The 22,680-nt window shown below is 41.0% G+C and overlaps 1 protein-coding gene and 1 non-coding gene across 3 annotated transcripts; both read right to left on the bottom strand.

Annotated features, from left to right (window-relative positions):
* Positions 1–665: 665 nt before the first annotated feature.
* depdc1a (DEP domain containing 1a) lies at positions 666–15,707 on the bottom strand. Of its 2 annotated transcripts, XM_051947286.1 has the most exons (12): positions 15,525–15,707; positions 13,536–13,801; positions 11,904–12,042; positions 11,579–11,709; positions 10,387–10,517; positions 10,059–10,106; positions 9,310–9,447; positions 7,928–8,920; positions 6,390–6,562; positions 5,978–6,154; positions 4,690–4,896; positions 666–2,298 (listed from the first exon to the last, which is right to left on the bottom strand). In XM_051947286.1, the coding sequence occupies exons 1-12, from the start codon at positions 15,570–15,572 to the stop codon at positions 2,161–2,163; spliced, it is 2,589 nt and encodes an 862-aa protein (XP_051803246.1). In that variant the 5' UTR covers positions 15,573–15,707; the 3' UTR covers positions 666–2,160. The 2 variants fall into 2 exon arrangements, with proteins under 2 accessions (XP_051803246.1, XP_051803247.1); XM_051947287.1 differs by lacking the exon at positions 7,928–8,920.
* A 6,868-nt stretch (positions 15,708–22,575) lies between these two features.
* trnah-gug (transfer RNA histidin (anticodon GUG)) lies at positions 22,576–22,647 on the bottom strand. The gene has a single exon. It is a non-coding gene; the product is annotated as a tRNA-His (tRNA).
* Positions 22,648–22,680: the final 33 nt, after the last annotated feature.

Below are 22,680 nucleotides of genomic sequence, written 5' to 3'. Positions count from 1 at the left end.
CATGTTTGGTGTAAACCTGGCCAGGACTACCACAGTGAATGCATAGCCCTGACAGTGAAACACAGAAGGATGATACAGGGTTACTGAGTGGAAAAGGTCTTTGGAGAATCACATTTATAGATGGCACTAAGAATGTCTGTGGATATACCAAATACTGGTCGACACAAAAATCCAAAACACACTGCCAAAATCACACAAGAAGAAAACAGGGGAAACTACAAGTATGTGGTCTGACTTTAAAGTAATTGAACACCTTTAGGGTATTTTAAAGAGAAAGGTGGAGAAAGACCTCTTCAGCAAAAACCAGCTGAAAAAAACACAAATGTGTGCCACACTGGTGTCCTCAGCATTGAGCATGTATTGAGTAAGAAGTCAAAAATGAAGATGAATATTGAAAAATAGATATACAAGACTGCCTTTTGCTGTACCGAGTTCCTACTGTGGGGCTTCTTTTTCAGGCTAGATGGTTAGCTTTTAAAATTCCTGCAAATTCATTCTGTCGAAATTAAACATAATACTATTATTGCAAAGGGATACCACTTTGAAACATTTCATATTTAAGATGCACTAAGTAAGGCTGCAATCACTTAAATACTGTACATAATATAATGAATGTGTACACTATTGTTGGCACACACAAAATCAACACAAGCAGTAAAAAGTCATACAGAGACAAACTGAACGGGTTTATTTCCCAAGACTTTGCATAGTAAACAATGTAGATCAGTTGTAGGTATACACACTCCTCTGTCGGTCTTTGTCAAAAGCATTGCAGATGAATGCATACATGGTTACACAATATACGTACCACTGGCTCTGAGGTATAAACAAACACACATCAGGGTTGGACTAATACTTCATATAGCCTTAGATAAATAAAACAGAAAAGTTACACTTTTGGAGTCAGGTTTGTTACATTTCTTCAGACACCTAACATGATATGGGTTCTGTAATTCACTTCAACTTACCAAATACCTGCTACCATCCAGCACTGAAATTAATGTACGCCATGAGACATGCAGGTCCATTATATAGACAGTTCCTAAGCACTGCATATTAATTTCAGAGAGTAATGCCACAGAGTCATTAGCTGGCATCCTGAGAAAGCATTTCATTAGAAGCTGTTGTGACATTTTACCCAAAACATGCCAGGTGTCTGGTGAAAAGCTTAAGGGGGTAATATGCATTAAATAAGTATAAATTAACATTGTTATGAATGACGTAAGCTTGTCGGTTATCCACAATGCCCTAAACCAGTGCAAAACATTTCTCTAATCAATATACAAAGCAGGGATGAAACACACACAAAAAACAAACAAGCAACTGGAAAAGACTAGCTCAATTTGAAATAACCGAGTTGTATGTAAAAAAGCTGAGACTGTTAAAATCAGACATTTCCTATGAAACAAACAGTAACATGCCACGCAAGTGAGTGCAACAAAAGGAAAACAAGTCAAGAACAAGAAACATTTTGAGAAAAAGAAAAAGCTGAAGACCATACTTCAAAAAATTCTAAAGAGCACGTCAAATAAAACTTAAGCATCTAGGATATAAAATGTCTTAAAAATAAACAGTTAACATGACAAGAAACACTTACATCAACTAGCACTCTCCCAATATCACCATTCATATAAGTTAAGAAATATATCATCTAATTGTTCCCATATTTACCAGTGATGTCAAAATTGCATATTTTACTCCCAAATGCTCTCTGAAGCTCGGTTACACACTTACGCACGCAGATCAGAATCAGCTACCAGTAGAGGAACAGGTGAGGATAAAAGAAGAAACTGGTGAACACTAAAAAACCCTGCTTTATAAAAACACACACGTTTAAACACAATGAATGGTGTGAATGGCTCTATGGATCTACTGTCTGTCCACCTCCCTTCATCTTACTTAGCTGTCAACACGCATCACAATAACATGAATACACACATTAACTGCTGTAGAAGTCTTACAGGCTGCATTAACTCATGCAGCCTGTAAGACTACTAATGCAGTAGCACGCAAATGAGACAAAAGGTTTCCAATGTAACACAATGATTATGGCTGCAAAGGGGAAAGAACTTTTCAAATCTCCTCTCGGAGTGCAATATCAGTGCAGTAATAGTGCAGCAATCACAACAGTAGGAACTCTTCTCTGGCCTCTGCAAGGGTTCAGGTCCTGATGCTGAAAGCTTTGGTCTTCTTGAAGTTGAGGAGGGGAGGTTTAATCTTTGGTTTGTTGTCAGTATTGGTCTCTTTGTCTGAAGAAGGGAATCGACGTCTGTAGATATCCGGGTACTGCTTCTGAAACTGAAGCAAACACAATATGAAGACACAGAGTTACACTTTCCTGTGTCTGCAGACCCACAACAGTCATTTGTGGCACAGTGTAACTACACCCCCTGTCTAAAGTTTTGAGACGGGTTCTAATTTATTTGAATGAGGAAGTGTCTCAAAACTTTTGACAGGGGGTGAACATCTTGGCTAAAATACATTGTGGATTAATTTGAAGACTCCTGAAAATACTGTTGCAAAACAGCGTCATCACAAAGATCAGCATCAGGTCACTAAAAGATACAGTGGGTGCGGAAAGTATTCAGACCCATTAAAATTTTTCACTCTCTCTCATTGGAGCCATTTGCCAAAATCAAAAAAGTTCATTTTATTTCTCATTAATGTACACTCAGCACCCCATCTTGATAGAAAAAAACAGAAATGCAGAAATTTTTGCAAATTTATTAAAAAGAAAAACTGAAATATCACATGGTCATAAGTATTCAGACCCTGTGCTCAGTATTGAGTAGAAGCTCCCTTTTCAGCTAGTACAGCCACGAGTCTTCTTGGGAATGATGCAACACGTTTTTCACACCTGGATTTGGGGATCCTCTGCCATTCTTCCTTGCAGATCCTCTCCAGTTCTGTCAGGTTGGATGGTGAACGTTGGTGGACAGACATTTTGAGGTCTCTCCAGAGATGCTCAATTGGGTTTAGGTCAGGGCTCTGGCTGGGCCAGTCAAGAACGGTCACAGAGTTGTTCTGAAGCCACTCCTTTGTTATTTTAGCTGTGTGCTTAGGGTCATTGTCCTGTTGAAAGGTGAACCTTCGGCCCAGTCTGAGGTCCTGAACACTTTGGAAGAGGTCTTCCTCCAGGATATCTCTGTACTTGGCCGTATTTGTCCTTCCTTCAATTGCAACCAGTCGTCCTGTCCCTGCAGCTGAAAAACACCCCCACAACATGATGCTCCCACCACCATGTTTCACTGTAGGGATTGTATTGGGCAGGTGATGAGCAGTGCCTGGTTTTCTCCACACATACCGCTTAGAATTAACACCAAAAAGTTCAATCTTGGACTCATCAGACCAGAGAATCTTATTTCTCATAGTCTGGGAGTCCTTCATGTGTTTTTTGACAAACTCTATGCGGGCTTTCATGTGTCTTGCACTGAGGAGAGGCTTCCGTCGGGCCACTCTGCCATAAAGCCCCGACTGGTGGAGGGCTGCAGTGATAGTTGACTTTGTGGAACTTTCTCCTATACCCCGACTGCATCTCTGGAGCTCAGCCACAGTGATCTTTGGGTTCTTCTTTACCTCTCTCACCAAGGCTCTTCTCCCACCATTGCTCAGTTTGGCGGGACGGCCAGGTCTAGGAAGAGTTGTGGTCGTCCCAAACTTCTTCCATTTGAGGATTATGGAGGCCACTGTGCTCTGAGGAACCTTAAGTGCTGCAGAAATTCTTTTGTAACCTTGGCCAGATCTGTGCCTTGCCACAATTCTGTCTCTGAGCTCCTTGGGCAGTTCCTTCCACCTCATGATTCTCATTTGCTCTGACATGCACTGTGAGCTGTAAGGTCTTATATAGACAGGTGTGTGCCTTTCCTAATCAAGTCCAATCAGTTTAATTAAACACAGCTGGACTCCAATAAAGAAGCAGAACCATCTCGAGGAGGATCAGAAGAAACGGACAGCATGTGAGTTAAATATGAATGTCGCTGCAAAGAGTCTGAATACTTCTGACCATGTCATATTTCAGTTTTTCTTTTTTAATAAATTTGCAAAAATTTCTACATTTCTGTTTTTTTTTTCTGTCAAGATGGGGTGCTGAGTGTCCATTAATGAGAAATAAAATGAACTTTTTTGATTTTGGCAAATGGCTGCAATGAGAGAGAGTGAAAAATTTCAAGGGGTCTGAATACTTTCCGTACCCACTGTAAATACACATGTAGAAAAGAAGGAAGTTGACTGTCCAGCTTAATGTGCCAGTGAAATAGAGCTTCACTAAGTTAACAAACAAGCAGAAGTTGATGGATATATTAGCACAAGCATATGCTGTATGTTGTCTGCTAAGTAAAAAGAAATGTAAGCTATGACAAGTTTAACATGCTGCTGTAAAACTCCAACTAAGTACAGACTGGACATTGGTCACAATTATTGTAGAACCACATTAAAGGGACAAAAACTATTTTTGCTACATGCTCATGTTAAATAAACAAATACTGGGCAATTTATGAGCTTCTGATTTAGAAAACTCATATTGATATATTATTCTGCTTTAAAAACTCTGGCTTGCTTTGGTTCTACAAAGTGCTGCTATTAAGTTCATGCTTGTTAACAGAAGCAGCTCCAGCTATATGATTGTTAAAATCAATTATGCGAGAATGCTAGTCACTATCGTGCAAGTGTTTTTTTTTTGTTTTTTTTTACCTGCTTCAGTTTCTTGTGTCTGTCTTTCTCACTTATATTTTGGTCCGTCAACAGGATCTCCAGCAGCTCCTCCATGGCTTTCTGAGAAGATGCCAACTTTTGCTCTTCAAACTCAGCACAGCTTATTTGATGGCAGAATGCATAAATGGGCACGGGAGCGCAAACCGGATCGCCTCCATCGGTATTAGAAACAGAGTCGATAGGAACCTGGGATCAGGACAGTAAAAATCATCAGCATGTCTGTACTGTTTAAAAGAAAAGAGGCAAAGCAAGACCTCTAATATGGCAACAATATATCTCTATTCCTGCATTCCAGCCTAGTGTGAAAACCAATAATTTCCAGACTATTGAGCGCACCTGAATATAAGCCACACCTACTAAATTTAAAAAGAAAAAAGTTTTGTACATATATAAGCCGTACCTGTCTATAAGCCGCAGGTGTCCACGTTGTAACATGAGATATTTACACAGAAAGATTTTTTTAACTTTTAATTAAATAAATGATTTTTTCAGAAAAGTGCCTGAAACATGGCAGTAAAACTCACTGAGTCAGTTCACTGCCGACTCCGTCTCACCATTGATTCATTGATGCCAGCTTACATGCAGCAGCTCTATTTCCTTCCTTGACAAGCAAATCGATTGACTTTAACTTAAAAGCTGCTTCACACGCATTTCTTCATGTGTTTCCATGATGATGGTGTGTGCATGAAGTGCAAAATGACTGATCTGAAGAAATTAGTGCGAGTGTGATTGATTTAATTCGAACAGTTTCATTGGTCCACTGTGACCTGTTTGCTAATTTTATTGGTCTGATGTGCCCGTAAAAATTTATACACTAGCTGCATCGCTGTATAAGACACAGAGTTCAAAGCGTGAGAAAAAAGCAGCGGCTTATAGTCCGGAAATTACGGTAACTAACTTTTCCAGATCTTTGTAACCAAGACTTCAGTCTAAAATTCCCTAAATGTCAGTATAAAGCTAAAAAGAGGACTGTTGCATGCTACAGCTAACAAACCTCCTGTCAGCTCATTAACAGAGTCTGGCTCAGCTGTTTTAGACCAACATATCTATTGGCGGATGCCACAAAAATGCAAAGAGTGCTGTTGTTTTTCCTAACAGTCATTTTTTGCAGTGACTCTGCTCATTACACTTGATGTTATTCTGTTAATATATGGCCTCTAAACTCTAGATTTAGCTGGATTTCACTTTTTTATTTGCTTGAAATATATAGTATTACATAGTCTACGACTTGTGCACATGGTTTGCGTGTGTCCATATGCAGGTGTACCTGAACTGTGCGCAGGTATTGTATATGGTCACTGATGGCACTGAGCAGGTACTCTGGGACTGACAGGATGCTTTGTTGATGGTCCATTAGAAATGACACCAGTCTGGTAGCCAACAGCTCATCCAAGTCACACTCCTCAGCACTGCCCAGGACACAGCCTGAAAATGTGTGAACCATCTGAAGAACACAAAAAGGTAAACAAAGCAAAATCAAACAGTCAAACTGCCACTCAGACACACATCATGCTAGATATAAAGAAAAAGCATGATGCGGGAGTGGGAAAGACAACCATAAAATCAACTAAGCAAAAATTACACATCACTGCTCTTCTGAATTTTTGAGAGTATTATACTAAACGCATGTGTGTGTTGTTTGTTAGCAGAGGAGCATTGTCACAACAATTTCTCCTCACCAGAGTTCGGGTGCCGATGGCAGGGTGCAGACGAGGCATGTCCACGTTCTGGCTAATGCGTGACATCATCCTCATGAGGAGTTGCAACTTCCTGCGCGAGGAAGGGGGGAGGAGGAGGGTACAAAGCTGCAGAGCCTCAATGGCTACGCGTTCACACTGAGGCTGGAGAACGCCTACATGCATACACACAATCAAAATGTAATGACAGCACACACACATTTCTGTTTTGCAGCAAGTATCGGAAAAAAACAGAGGTAGAAGCACTCTTCATGACCACATTCATCCATCACTGCTCCATCTTTTACATGTCTAGACAAATGAATAGATGAATGGATGAATGAACGACAAGATTAATTAACTACAGCTATGGTGAAAGATGCGTTGGGTAAGAGTTGTGAACCTGTTACAGCTGTTATTGTAATAAAGCAGTCCTGCATGGAAATTATAAAAAAAAAAAAAAAAAATCAGAAAATTTGTGTTGTGGCAAATACAGAAAATATTAATATGCCTGCAGCTGTGGGAGATCTGATGAGCTCCCATCATGGTCAGTCTGAATTTGGCAAATGATCAAATTTTCAGATGAATCATAAATATCACGTTATTAAATGTACTATATAAAAATTTTACTGAGAAAGTTCGGTGACTGGTAACCAGTTAGCACCTGCCATGTCTTGTGTTTCCCACCTTGAGAACGGTCAGTCCTTGACGATATTCAGCTGCCTCTCCAGGTGGTCTTTTGTTCTGCAGACAGATTCCAACTCACTGCCTAGGACTGTAGCTGTCTATCATAGTGCTTGTTCCGTTTTCTCTCTAAAGTCCGCATGTGATTAAACAGCCAACTAAGCTAGCTAGCTGTAGTCTAAGATGTTGGAGTTATCTGCTGAACTCACTGGAGAGGCAGCTGAAATGGAGGACTGTCATACCAGCAAACTGGCCAGCCTGCAGGTAGGGGAACACAAGACAGGATGGGTCCAGCTGGTTAGCAAAGGCGTGGACTGTGGCAGGGGTGTGTTACACAGAATATGGCTGAGGATCAGGGCTCCCTAATTCATTTCTAATTTTATAAAAAAAGCACAATGCCTAACAATGAAGTGTCGGTGCCTTTTAAATCAACGCATTGTTTCCAATTTCACCTTTTTCAAACCAGCTTTGTCATTATTGCTGTATATTTAAATGCTAAATCAGATACATTGAGCTTCCACAGCTTCAAACAGCTCCATTCTGCACACAGAAGTCTGTCTACTTTCAATTCCATTTTATTTCACTTTACTGTAAAATGTGCATGACAGAGTTGTGGATAAATCTGACACACTCCATCTCATTAAAGCAGAGCCTAAAGTTAGAAGGCCCAGCTTACAAAACCTCTCACCTAAATAAAATTGAAAAAAAGTGAAAGTGTGTGAACAGAGCTGTATTTGTAAGTTACAAGTTCAAACAAACAAACTCAATGCTGTCAGAAGTTAGATGTTAGATGAGGTTAATTTGATTAGACACGAACAGAGAAGCAGACACAGACCGGTAGAGGAAGGAGGTCTTACTGTGCTCAGGTTTAGGTTTGCGGGGCTGGAAGCTGCTGGTGGGCACACAGACAGGCGGTTTGAACAGTGAAACGGGTCGAGGTGGCTTGGACACATCCATAGAGCTGAGGCAGCGGCGGACAACAGCAGGTGCAGGGAGTGTCCAGAGATTAGCGGTACTGGAAGCAGGTCTGGGCCCACTGGGTCCTGTAGCAGCTTGTGTTTTGGTTACAGCAGATACAAAAGAAGAGGACAAAGGACCACAGGAGGAAGAAGAGGGGTGGTGTGAAGGCAATGAGGGAGGGCGTGAAGCTGAGGAAGTGTGATGCTGGCTTGCAGGAGTGTTCACGTTGAGGCAGCTGGTTGCTCGGCCCTGCCACTGGATCTCTTTGACATCTTCCTCTCTGGTCTCTATGACAATGTCCAGACAGCTGCCTACGCTGTGCGGTCGCAAGTGACGCAACCTCTGCGCAGCTGAGAGTCCACCTATTGAAGCCACAGACAGTCTATTTCTGACTGCAGCTCCTGGAGTATTTTCACAAGTAACAGCAGGTGTTTCGGATGCAAAGTCTGAATGACTGTACGTTGCTATTGTGGCAGGGCTGTCGTCCTGGCTCCTGTTACTATAGGCACAGGAAGTCAGGCTGTCACTGGATGAAAACAGCTGTTGCCGGGTGAGAGGTGCGGAGTCATCGAGGACGTTTTCCAATGAGCAGCTCCTGGTTTGAGGCCTCACAGAAACAGCTGTACTGAGGCTCATACAGCTGCCTCCAATCTGACCGTCACCTGCACTGCCTCCTTTCAGTGCTGCCAGTCGTGACTGAAGTTTCCCACCAAGCACCTCCGTCATGGGTGATTCTACCTCATCACATGACCCCTGCCTGAGCAGCGACAGCAGGAGACACTCTGTGGAGCGAAATGATGACTTTGCTGGAGGAGGAACTGAGGGAAGATCTGACTTCTTGCGTTTCCCATGTTGGTGCGTAGTGGGAGCTGCGACGTACCCACAAAACACTGAGAGCAGAAAAAAACATGGAGAAGCAGGGGGAGCCAAGCAGGGCAGGCAGAGTGTCAGTGCAAGCAGACAGTGAAGAGGAGGGAGAAGGTTTAGTTAGCTCAAACCTTTACTGTACATACAGAAACAACAGCACACAAACACCAATAGACACAAATAGTACAGATGCTGGTATCTCTGTTAGGACTCAACAAACACCCAAAACCTCTGTTAGGGGTCAAAATGCTGTGTTAGAAGTCAAGCAATTAACTCATAGTGGAGACAGCAGGTCAACATGACTGTGCATCAAGATCCTGCCAGTTTCATCAATATTTTCACATAAACGCAACACCAACAAGTGGCTTCGAAAAAAAAAAATCAAAGGATTAACACGAAATAGTGAACTTACCCAGGACATTGATAAACAGTTCATACAGTTCGTATGTGAGTAAAGGCTGTGGAAGGCTGTAGAAGTAATCAGACACCGTTTTGAAGACATCTCTTTCAAAGCCGGGATAGGATGGTTGTGCGGTGTCATACTTCGGCCCTGGAAACAAAGAGCAGGTTGCTGCTGCACACAAGACTGAACAATATCTGAAAGCATGCTTATCACCAACCCTTACAAGATAAAACAAACCACAAATAAAACACAAACTTCGCAAATAATTCAAAATGTATACTACCAATCAAAAGTTTGGGGTCACTTAGAAATGTCCTTATTTTTGATAGAAAAGCGTTTTTTTTTTCTTCAATGAAGATAACACTAAATTGGTCAAAATAGAGCTGGAAAGGACTGATTTTTAATGGAATATCTCCATAGGGGTACAGAGGAACATTTCCAGCAACCATCACTCCTGTGTTCTAATGCTACATTGTGTTAGCTAATGGTGTTGAAAGGCTAATTGATGATTAAAAAAACCCTCGCATAATTATGTTACCACATGAATAACATATGGGTTCTGTAAAGCGCCTTGAGACAATTTGACCTCTAACTGGCGCTTTATAAACAAAACTGAATTGAACTGAACAAATGTGTGTTTTCATGGAAAACATGGAATTGTCTGGGTGACAAACTTTTGGACGGTAGTGTAGAAAAGACATATTTTCTTCCCCTTTCTAGGCAGGACCAAGTCGTCTATGTAGCTTATTGCTACTTACAGTTGGCCAGGCTCTTCATGGCAGACAAAACCCAGTGTGGAAGGTCATCTATAAAGGAGTGTTGACAGGTTAGACTGGTTGCAATATTGGCAATTTCGCTGTTTATAGGTTGTCTTACACCAAAAAGAGGCAGTTCTAAATTAGCATAGTTCTAAAAGTTTAAGTCATGAGGCCAGTGAGCATATTTCTGTGGATTGTAATTGTTTTATGTGAACAGTAGACATGTATCTTATCAAAGATGAGATTATACATTACTCTATATACTGTTCTGTAGTGTATGATGATTATATGCTGGCTTTTGAACACTTCCGTAGCTGAACAAACTTACTGTTCTTGTCATCCAGTGTGACCACTCCATGCTTGTTGACTTTTGTCATATTATGAATGATGTTTTGTGGGTTGACACAATGCGGGTCTAAAACCTCATAGAAAGATGCAACACCAAGAATCCTTTGAAGGCTGAAACACACACAAAAAAACTTTTGTTACACTAGAAAATTCTCCTCACAATCTACTATCTGGATTTAAACTTCTCTTTAGGTCTCATATTCTTCTTTGCTTCCACTGTGAAGAACCAGAGCTCCAGACTGCAAACAAACTGGCTGCATCTGGACCATTTCTTAAGTGTGCTTTAAATTTCAATTACAAACGCAAATGCAGTGCTAGGGTTCCAATGTTACAAAAAGAAATATTAACAATGATCATAAATCTGGCTTCTCCACAACTAAATGAACGTGACTGATAATAATAGTGACATTAAAAATATTGTACTCACTAAAAACTCTGTTCACAGAAATCTCTGATAAACTGTACATTAAAACAACTTATTTCAGTGTTTTCAAAGTAAATTTTGGTCACACGCCCAGCTAACATGTACCAGAGCCGATGTGTGGAGGTTTTAAGTGACATAGGAGTTTAAAGGGTGCATAAGAGAAAACGTCACAGGTTAAGACTGATGACCAAGCTAATATATTTTCATATTAAATCATTTTGAAAATATCAAGCCTCGAATTGCTGACAATCTTTACACTGATACAGAACCAGGTTATGCAAAGACTAGCATTCATCAGCATGCCAGGCTGATTAAGATCATGACGTACAAAAAAATGGGTTAGTAATGCAACGAAATCATGTGCTACCACAGGGATGGGATCAGCAAGTTCTGATTTTAGCGGAAAGTTGTTGACGGGGGGGGGGCTGCGGCGACTTCCAATCGCTGGGCCGTTTACAATAGTCGTTAACAAGCTATCGTTAACGTCGTTACCATCGCGCGGGAGTATCAGCGACAATAAAGTGTTCAAACTTGTGAAATCAGCGTTCAAATAAATGAAATCGGCGGAAATCCGCGGTAAATTCCCATCCCTGAAAAAAGCGGAATTCCGCCAATTCGCGGAAAAATCACATCCCTGCTACCAGTGAAAAAGTTATTCTGGAGCCCTGTGAATTAATAATGAGCAATGCAGTCAATGTGCATGACATACAAGTGCGAGAGATTTTTGGTTTATGTTGTGCGTTTATACTGTGTCAGCGTGATGTCTCTCCAGATGTCCTGTTCATCCTCCACCGTCAGCTCACGCCTCTGCCTCTCCTGCTCTTCTAGCGGCTGCTTCTCTCCGTCTTGCTGTGCTTGAAGAGCAGGATCTACATTTTCCTGGAAAAGAATTAAAGCAATGAATCACAATCACAAAACTGATATTTTTTTGCATTTAGACAAAACTGTGATTGTGAGCTAGCAATTTGCCTTGAAAGAAAATGACATTTTGATTCAATATATTTGTGTTACATGAGTTTGACAGCCACACTGTAAATACACTAATGTAGTAACCTGTATGGAGTCTAACTCACCAGTGATTCCTTCTCGTTCTTCTTGAGGCTTCTAAACTTAAAGAAACCTTCTTTGTCCCTGAACGATGATCTTTTCTTAATGGAGCTGGAGGCCGGAGCTGGACAGGGAATAGGCTTCAGAGGAGAAGTGGAGGGGAACCTGGTGGGAAAAAAAAATTACATCGTCTCATTCAGTTTGTGTGATCACAAATGAGGTAATCTCTCACATGTAGGGCTGGGTATCAATCTAAAAGTTTCGATACCGGTACCAATTCCGATACCTTCACTTCGATACCGGTTCCTAAACGATACTTTTTTCGATACCAGTTTTACAATATATACTCTAACAGAATGAAAATTGCATTACACATTACTTTTCACATCTTGAGTTTAATTTTCCAGTGATTTCCAGTGCAAAAGAACATTTGCAAGCAATGTACAGTTCAGTACATTCTGAGCCACCTTCGGCCCCGGACCCTTCCTGGCCGACCCGGAGCCGGTCGCGGCGCACCCCGCGGAGGAAATGCGCCAGGCGGGGGACGGCCCGCACCCGGTGAGAGGTCCCGCGAGGGGATCCACCCGCACCAAGCGGCCGCCCCTGGCCCGCCGAGTTGAATCTCCCGGGCGGACTGCGCGGACCCCACCCGTTTACCTCTTAACGGTTTCACACCCTCTTGAACTCTCTCTTCAAAGTTCTTGTCAACTTTCCCTTAAGGTACTTGTCGACTATCGGTCTCGTGCCGGTATTTAGCCTTAGATGGAGTTTACCACCCGGTTTGGCATATACTGCACCGCGCACTATTGGCGTCTGTGGCGATGGGCGTGGGAGAGCTCAGCTGCAGAGGGGAGAGGTGTGGAGGAGAGTGTGTGGAACCAGCGTCAGGTTAATTAGCGCAGCTGGCACCAATTAGACTCACCTGATTCTCTCGGCAGTAACAGACTGAAGCAGAGGACAAAAGACAGACGGACAGAGAGGACGGGGGAACGGACGAGCGGAGGACAGCGGACAGGACGAGGTCCGGTGGAGCGGGCAGCTTATCGAACGAGATCCTGTGGAGATCCGGCTGACGCTGAGACTGTTTACCGGAGGAGAACCGGCGGAGAGGCGGCGGACGTTGAGACTGTTTACCGGACGAGGTCCGGTGTAGCGCCGGGCAAGGAAGAGAGACTGTTTTATTTACATTGAGACGGTGTGGTGAATAAAAGACTTTGTCTGCATTGGCCGAACTGCCGTGGTTATTGTGCTGAGCAGAGCCGCAGACAGGTTCTCCTGTTACAGCGTCCATTTTACAAAAGTAGAGCCACGTTTTAGACCTCAGAGGCATCTTTTCCCACTTCGACGACATGCTAAACAACTGCAGTAAATTCAATGTACCTAACGTGAAACCTGTCTGTGAACGGGCAGCATGCTTTTTTCCGGCTTGCCGCAATCACGTGTAATGTTACAGCCAATCACAGGTTTGCTTTATCATAATCACGTGATAAGTACCGGAACATGGAACCGAAAGACGAGGCTTATTTCGATACTCATTAGTACCGAAACATTTCGGTCGGTGCCATTAAAGAACCAAAGTTCGGTACTCAGCCCTACTCACATGTATTTCATTGTGTTTAACTAAAAAACTAAAAAGCAAACTTCTGCAAACTGCCCACCTGTACAGCGTGTTGTTGTCCTCCAGATCCTCTGTTCCCCAGCGACCCTTCACATCTTCAATCACATGGTTCTTCAGAAATTTCTTCAGGAGTTGAACCGTTTGTTGCCTGGTGACGTCAGGGCCAAAGTTGCTGTTGCTACGGAGAAGCTGGTGCAGCCAATCCACAGCAGCTGAGGCGGTGAAGCAGGAAGAGTAGTGCCTGAAGTTCTGGCGGTGTTTCCTGAGGGGCATACCAGCCCGAAACAAACGAGTCACCTCATTCCACTGAAAGCAGAAAGAGACAGTTTTCACTTAGGCTAGAGGTTAACTAACATTTTTTATATGGAAACAAGATGATGCTAGTGCACCACGACAATTACGAAAACATAGTAGCCAGAGCTTCAAATACAACAGTGGTAATTTAGGGTTCAAACACCAGTAACACTGTAGTATTAACAATAACTTCATTTGGAGAGCAGCAATTTTTCTTCTTCAGAGTTGTTCAGGGACTGCAGCATGAAACACAATGTTTTCACTGGAGGGTTTTTTGTTTTTTTGCTTAACTTTCTGGGATTCTGGTTGTTGCATATTTCTGTTCATCATGAACTTTAGTAAAAGGTATTTCAGGATGTGAAAAAAAAACTTCCTACTTCAACGCTTAAAGGTCAGCCAAAAACTTGACAACAATAATTAAGCAATAATTTTCTAGGTCAATTACTGAAGCAAACAGACTACCATTAGTGGACTCCAGCTTTTAAAATACTAGATGCTTTTCTGTTTTATATCACTGTCAAAGTTCCAGTCCTGCCATCTAATACGCCTCTAATCTTTGTGTAATAAAGTTAGACATCTAGAAGTGTTTTATGAAAATAATTCATGCATACACAGCGTAGATGTAAGTGTACGCCATCGCTTCCTTTAGAATGTGCAGATCTATGAAGTCTGCTCAAATGCTGTAAAACTATCCAATGCCACATAATGACAAGTTCTAAATGTAAGCTATAAATGTTTACACTGTTAACCGATTCTGAAGATGATACAGAAAGTCCCAGCCAAGTTAACGGGAGTGATTCCTGTGGTGCATCCTATCAAGTGCATAAGTTTAAATCTAGGCTTTAAAAATAAAGTTGCTCAGCCATGATATCGACTGCTGATGTGTCCTCCAGCATATAAAAAGACCATATGAATGGATATCTTTGAACCCTTAGTTGGGGGCAATAAAATAATTTGCAAACAATAAATTATTTTCTCTTAAAATAGGAATTAGTAAAGCAGGTTCCAAAATATCCAAGTGTGATGAAATGCTATGCAGACAAACAATTAACATAAGAGCCAGAAAATGATTTTTAGTTGTAGCCCAAGAATTTCAACATGTCTGGCTTTTATCTGTCACCCCAATTACACCATTAATTTGTTTTCATCAGTGTTTTTCTGATTTTTTGTTCAAGGAGACTGAAAATCCCTTACAAGATGCGAGAGGATTTGAGCTCTACACTTTAAAAAAACGCTCATCTGAGCACCACCAACATTATGACAATGATATCATGCAGTGAGACCCCTGATTGTTTTCTGTTCAAATTTCTGCCTCTCTTTTGTTGTTGGTTTTGGGACTGTTTACTGAACAAATATGACACCTTGGGTTCTGGTATTTCATGAAGCCATTGATTGAACTCACTGTTATCTATAGCATTTCCTAAACAAATTAGGTCATGAACCAACAAAATAATCTCTAAGCACACTCATGAACACAGCGGCAGGCGGAGTTTCGTAAAAGCTACATAAGTTAGTCTAATGAACAACTTAACGTACGGTCGTTGTAAAAGACCAAAGTAAACCAAGGAGAAACACTGTTTTGTGTCACTGAAACAAACAAACACACTTAACATTGCTTTTAGACAACCTTTAAATAAATTTAAACTGTTATTTAAAGCGGCTATCAGCTGAGCTAAACGTCTCCGTTGACGCTAATGGATTAGCTAACTAGCTGTTAGCCACCTAATACACTCACCAGTTTTGTGGCTCGGTACGGTCCAGGAGTGATAACGTGAGAACTCATATTTACAACAAAGACGAAGCGCTAAAGCTTTCACTTTATCCGATATAGCGAGAGATAATATCCATTCCTCGCGTAGACATATGTGGATGTTTTGCAGCTTGTGAACGCAGCTGTGTGACTCTGCTGCCTGGCTGCTCTCCGTCTGTTCAAAATTACGAGCCGTCTTCTTCTGGCCCCGGATTGGACGGCGGCCGGAACACGTGACCAACATCGACCTGAGGAGGGTGGAGGATCAAAACAGAATGCATGGATGCAGCGTATGGTCCTAAACTCATGTAAAATCAGTCAGGTTTCAGAAAAAGCTTTTGTTCAGAGTTTGCTCAGTTGTAATTTGGGATCCAGACTAAGTTCTGTAAAATATGTTTTATCTGATCTTTGAGAATTGCTTGTTTTTGAGAGTTTTTTGGGTCATTTAGCTCAGAAAGGTTTAAACTGGTAAAGCGTAATTAAAGTTCGATATCTTTAGAAATATAACTCTTATAGACCTGGTGAGGTGAGGATACAGACTAAATGGCATGTGTGTATGTGCGCAAATGTCACAAGGCAGCCCAATTTGGGTTAGATCTGCTGGGAACACTTTGTCCATGTCTCTTGCCATGTTTCTTGCATTTTTTTAAAGTAAAAATAGAACAAAGATCTGAAATTCTCAAAATTCAGCCAAAATATTTTACAGTCCTTGAGAACTGCAAATGAAGAAAGACAAAATGTCAAAAAGAAGTCCAAAGTTCCTTTGTTACATTAGTTCTGAGGAGCAGAAATATGTGGAACTCTGCTCTGACAATGAAACCACGTCTTTTGCAATGATCTTATGTGCTAACATACTTAAATATAACTAAAAAAAAAGAAAAGGGCAAAAAAATAAATCATTTCTCAGGTGTTGTTTAAGGAGGCCTGCAAATTAGAGTTTTTTGTATTTTTTTAATTTAAATTTTACAAAGTTTGGTCTTACATATTATAAGATTCGTACATTTCTGTATAATCTGCAGAGCTGTGTCACTTAAAAAACATTGTAAACATTTTTATGCTTTTTTATATACCTTTTTCTATTTGAATTGTAAAACTTGTTTTTATTTCTCTTCTGGCATTTATTGTTTATCAGATCTAAAACTTACTTCTTAAAGGCAACAGTGCTACCCCCCGATCCACTGTGCAGCCCTGTGTAAATAGTCATTTATTCATAAAAAATTAGTACAAACTTGAATTTTTTCTAAGATTTACTGAACTGCATTTCTGTCCCAGTTTTTAACCATATTCTTGCAAAGGCCATTCTTATAAGTTCTTAAATAATATACATACTACATCCTACATTTCAGCTTTTGTGAATCGCTAATTGCGTTGTGTCAAATCACGATTTCAATTTGAAATCCATGAATTGTTCAGACCTAATCCTGGCCAGTTATAACCATGACACTTTTAACATTACAATTGTAATATCGTGCTCTCTATTTAGCACACTAAAAGGAATACATGCAGCTCCCCAGAGCATTTGCATCTCCTCATACATCAGCATTCACACTTATCCCTGAACAGATCACACAAGCATCCTGTGAAATGTTCTAGAAGTTCCACAACCTGTTTCTGTCTAATGCAACAAGCAGGTATCTGAGTGAACAAACACAGCCCGGAAAAAGATCAGAATCTGTATTGTAGTGTTAAAAATGTATTAAAAAAAGACAATCTTGAAACAAAGTTTGTGTTAGTCCATAGCTGGACTTGTACAAACATTTACTGTCCAGTAGTACATTCTCCATCCATTATACAACCTCCATTTATGTCTGCTCTTTGATATGATCATATTATGAAGTTAACTGCAATGGTGGAATGTAACTGAGTGAATGTTCTCATGTTGTAGCCCACTATTTTTTAATTTCACCACAGTTTCAATCAAACTTTTGCTCGCTGTCAACTTTAAGTTCTGAGACTTTATCAGGCAAATAGTTTTGTGCAAAGAGAGAGGTCAAGAGTCACCACATGAGGCAATTTTTCAAACTGAGAAGGATCTGTCACTTCATGGAGACAACTCATAAAGAGTGGATTTACACAGCAGCAGTACCCAGTTCTGTGGACTAATCAGGCATATGAGTAACATGTTGACTGCTTTCACTTTCTGTGGAGGATTTCCAGGAAATTAATTGCTGTGATGTTTTATAACTGATGCTCACTCCGTCTTGGGGGGGTACTTCTTTCTTTGCAATTTTAGGTTTTTGATATTGTTGCAGGCTTTAAGCACTGTTAGCTACCCATGCTATTCAAATAATTTAGTTTACGATTCTCTTTTCTATATGTTAATGGAACAGTTGTTAGGTGGAGGTTTTAGCAATTCACACCTCCCTATGGTATGTGGACAATGTACATTAGCGTCAGGGTGACACTCCCTGTGTAAGATGGCTTCACTCTTTGTACCAAACTACTGTATTTGCCTGATGATGGTTTACCACCAAAATGTATCTTGCAAGTGAGACAGTGTGAAGGATTCTGATTGAAACTCTTTGATATGTCCACTGTGCTAAGAGTTTCTTTGCTTAAATTGCTTGTTTTCTCCCAACATTCATGTGTTTACTCACTGATGCCAAACATGCAGCAGTAGTGTCCACAACCATCCATGGGTTGTGACTCATTGGTCATTTTATTAGGTACACCTTGCTAGTGAAAGGTTGGACCCCCTTTTCCCTTCAGAACTGCTTTAATTCTTCGTGGCATACTTTCAACAAGGTGTTGGAAACATTCCTCAGAGATTTTGGTCCATATTGACATGATGGTATCACATAGTTGCTGCAGATTTGTCGGCTGCACATCCATGAAGCCAGTCTCCCATTCCACCACATCCCAAAGGTTCTATTGGATTGAGATCTCATGGCTGTGGAGGCCACTGGAGTACAGTAAACTCGTTATTGTCATGTTTAAGAAACCAGTCTGAGATTATTTAAGCTTTGTGACATGGTGCATTATCCTGCTGGAAGTAGCCATCAGAAGATGGACACACTGTGGTCACAAAGGGATAGACATGATCAGCAATAATACTCGGGTAGGTTGTGGGGTTCAAAACATGCTCAGTTGGTACTAAGGGGCCCAAGGTGTGCCAAGAAAATATCCCCCACACCATTACACCACCATCACCAGCCTGAACCTCTGATACAACCCAGGTTGGACCCATGCTTTCATGTTGTTTATGTCACATTCTGACCATCTGAATGTCACAGCTATAACTGAGACTCATCAGACCAGACAACATTTTTCCAATCTTTTATTGTCCATTTTTTCTGAGCCTGTGTGAATTGTAGCCTCAGTTTCCTGTTCTTTTAACTGAGAGGAGTGGCACCCGGTGGGGTCTTCTGCTGCTATAGCCCATATTTTTCAAGGTTGGACGTGTTGCATGTTCAGAGATGGTATTCTGCATTCCTTGGTTGGAACCAGTGGTTGTCTGAGTTACTGTTGCCTTTTTATTATCTCCAACCAGTCTGCCCATTCTCCTCAGACAAGCTCCTCTGGCACAAGCAACCATGCCATGTTCAAAGTCACTTAAATCTCCTTTCTACCCTATTCTGATGCTTGGTTTGAACTTCAGCAAGTTATCTTGACCACATCCATCCATCCATCCATTCTCTATACACCGCTTTATCCTCATAGCGGGAGGTGCTGGAGCCTATCTCAGCTGACTCGGGCAATGGCAGGGGACACCCTGGACAGGTCGCCAGTCTGTCACAGGGCTACATATATAGACAAACAGTCATTCTTGAATTCACACCTATGGACAATTTAGAATAGCCAATAAACCTCAGCATATTTTTGGACTGTGGGAGGAAGCCGGAGTGCCCGGAGAAAACCCAAGCATGCACAGGGAGAACATGCAAACTCCATGCAGAAAGGGCCCAGGCCCAGGCCTTGACCACATCTACATGCCTAAATGGACTGAGGTGCAGCCATGTGATTGGCTAATAAGCTGTTTGTGTTAACAAGCAATTGAACAGGTGTACCTAATTAAGTGGCTGGTGGGTGTAAATGCTCACTAAATCTGCAAATTAGTAGAATAATAGCAAATATGCATCAATAGTGTCCACAACCATTCACGTGAATACAGATGTTACTTTTACTTAGTGTGCCTGCCACCACTGGGTACTGCACTCTGCCACAGGTAATAATTTCTTCTCTCATCATCGTAAGTTCGTGCATGACACCAACGACAAACCGAAGCATTCATCTATAAGACTCTGCTATAGCCTCATGACATCTGTTCTCTGCTCCCAAATGAATACGATGTCAGGTCACAGGATATTTGACAATTAGTAGTACCACGCTCAGAAGTATTTATAAATTTGCTTTCCAATTGTCTTTAAAGTTATTTAGCTTTTATTGATAGGTGCAGTGAAGAAAGAAGGGAGAAGAGTGGGGGGAAGACGTGCAGCAAAGGGCCGCAAGCCCTCAGGCCGGTACATGGGTCGCCCGCCTAACCCATTGAGCAATACAGGGTCCCCTCCTTTCCAGATTTTTAACTAATAAGTGTGTAAATCTTCTGTGTCTGCCATATTTTAATTGTATATTTGCACTCATGTACACAAGTCGGTCTCTTAAAAAAGACATTTGGATCTGAATAAGATTATCTAACTAAACCATTCAATTAAAACAATAACAATGCATAAAAAAGACGGGAATGTTTTGCTGTTTAGACCACCCCTCTGTTCCTGGCTGTCTCCTATCATAGCGCTGCAGCGTCAGCAAAGTAAGTGGTGAATCAGCACTGTTGTATCCACTCATACATACTAGGTGTGGCATTCACATTAGCATATCTTCACAGCCCTTCTGTGGGGAAATTAACTCAGGGCAGAAGAACTGTGTAGTAGGGGCCCAACAGACAAAGAGACAGTAGAGGGTAAAAGGGATAGATAAGGCTCATTTCCATTAGTTACCTACTCGGCTCGACTCTACTCGACTAATCTACTCTACCATATGGGTGGGGGAGGCTAGCCATATGCTAATGTCTGCAAACAGTATTCTCACATCTATAAATCAACCAAGTCGTCCCCTCTAAACACGCTCGGGAACCAAATAAAGCAGTTACTCAAATGCTGTATGCACATTGTTGAGGTATTTGTTGCTTACTTGAGCATTTCTAGCTTACGCTTTTTTTGGATTCCACCCTACTATGACTCACACTACCGTTCAAAAGTTTGGGGTCACTTAGAAATGTCCTTATTTTTGAAAGAAAAACATTTTTTAAAAAAATGAAGATAACATTAAATGAATCAGAATTATAGTCTAGACATTGTTAATGTGGTAAATGACTATTCTAGCAGGAAACGGCTGATTTTTACTGGAATATCTACATAGAAGGACAGAGGAACATTTCCAGCATCCATCACTTCTGTGTTCTAATGCTACAGTATATTGTGTTAGCTAATGGTGTTGAAAGGCTAACTGATGATTAGAAAACCCTTGTGCAATTATGTTAGCACATGAATAAAAATGTGAGTTCCCCATACCATTACACCACTGCCACCAGTCTGAACCATTGATACAAGGCAGGATGGATCCATGCTTTCATGTTGTTCATGGAGATTATGAAATTGTCCGAGTGACCCAAAACTTTTGAACACTAGTACATGTTTTCAATGTTTATAGCAGTTTGCCAAGAAAAAATTCCCTTCAAACCTTGTTTTTAAGATTTTAATAACATTTTTTCAAGAAAAGATGAACTATCATGCCCATAATGTTGCTACAAATTTGATTCTCATCCCGTGAATCATCACAGAACACCCCAGACTACCTCTATACGATTACAGTGTTTCAATTTATTTCTGGAGGTACTTTACCTCCATCCATATTAAAACAATGAACCAGCGCAAAACTCTCCTCCTCCTGGGCACCTGAACAAATCAGCAACAGAAGAAGAAACAGTAAACCATCTCTGTTTACAAGATGGCTTTCTGCCATTTGAACACATTGTTTACTGCGAGCAGACTGCGTTAACCCAGCAGGAGAAATTATGGCTTTGCAACAGATCCAAGTTCTTTTTAGAATTTTACACAAGTGCAAACTCAGCAAAGTACTGTGGTATTTGTTGTTGTTCTGTTTGTGTTTCTTCTTTTTCTTCCCAGCTCTGTTCAAGAAAACAGTTCACGCTGTGCTACTGCCCCCACCTGCTCTTTCATTGTGTCACTGTGACAGCTTCTCCAAAGCTGTGTTTTCTCTGTACACTCTATAATGACAAGCCAACATTTTCAGGAAAAAAAATGGAAACTGGATCCTTGGCTCCTGACTACTCAATGCTCAGATCACTTTAAAATCTATAAAATATAATATTTTGAGGTTAACTGTAACACAACAAGAAGAATAGGACTCATATTGAAATCTCTACCTCATTATTATGACATTGTGACTTATTTTCTTTTTATTTATTGTCCTAGTACTTTTTTTTTTAATTTTGTGCTTATATTTCACTCTTTATGTTGAGATTTTTAGGACATTTGTCTACCTATGTTTGTCTTGTATTTTTTCTACTCCCTAAAATTGTAAGACTTTCAATAGAAGCAACAGTAAAGTAAGTATTTTCCCTTCAGGAATCAATAGAACATTTCGGATTCTGATTGTTTTGTTTTTCATTTAAAAAAAAAGAATGATCTTTTATAATGACTTAATGTTATCGCAAAGTCTTGAGGGACAGTCATTGTGCATTTAACTGTACATAATGTATGGCCATGTGACATGTGAATCTTGAATATAAGCTATACTTAACTCCTAAGCAAGGCTGCCCTCAGCTGGTTATATCAGGAACCTACCATTTACTAGGAAATTTCTAGTGACTCGTGTGCTGAATGTGCTTGCTCGTACACTGTGGTATTATCAGGACTCGATATTAGTGTTATGAGAAAGTAAAAGCTGCAGTCCGCACATATTCTTCCCTTACATTCTTTTTTTCAATTTTGTTTTCAGGTTAGCAATCTCCTGCAAGACATTTCGTCGGAGAAGATTGTGCCATTGCAAATTCATGGGAGAATGTTTAAAATACTGCCGTGACCCGGATTCGAACCGGGGTTGCTGCGGCCACAACGCAGAGTACTAACCACTATACGATCACGGCGAGCTGTCTGCCGGATGGGTTCCTTCGGGCCTC

The sequence above is a fragment of the Acanthochromis polyacanthus genome, chromosome 4, assembly GCF_021347895.1.
Source record: "Acanthochromis polyacanthus isolate Apoly-LR-REF ecotype Palm Island chromosome 4, KAUST_Apoly_ChrSc, whole genome shotgun sequence".
Lineage (NCBI taxonomy): Eukaryota > Metazoa > Chordata > Actinopteri > Pomacentridae > Acanthochromis > Acanthochromis polyacanthus.
Note: the sequence above shows the minus strand (reverse complement) of the source record. Positions and strands in the feature narration are given on the sequence as shown.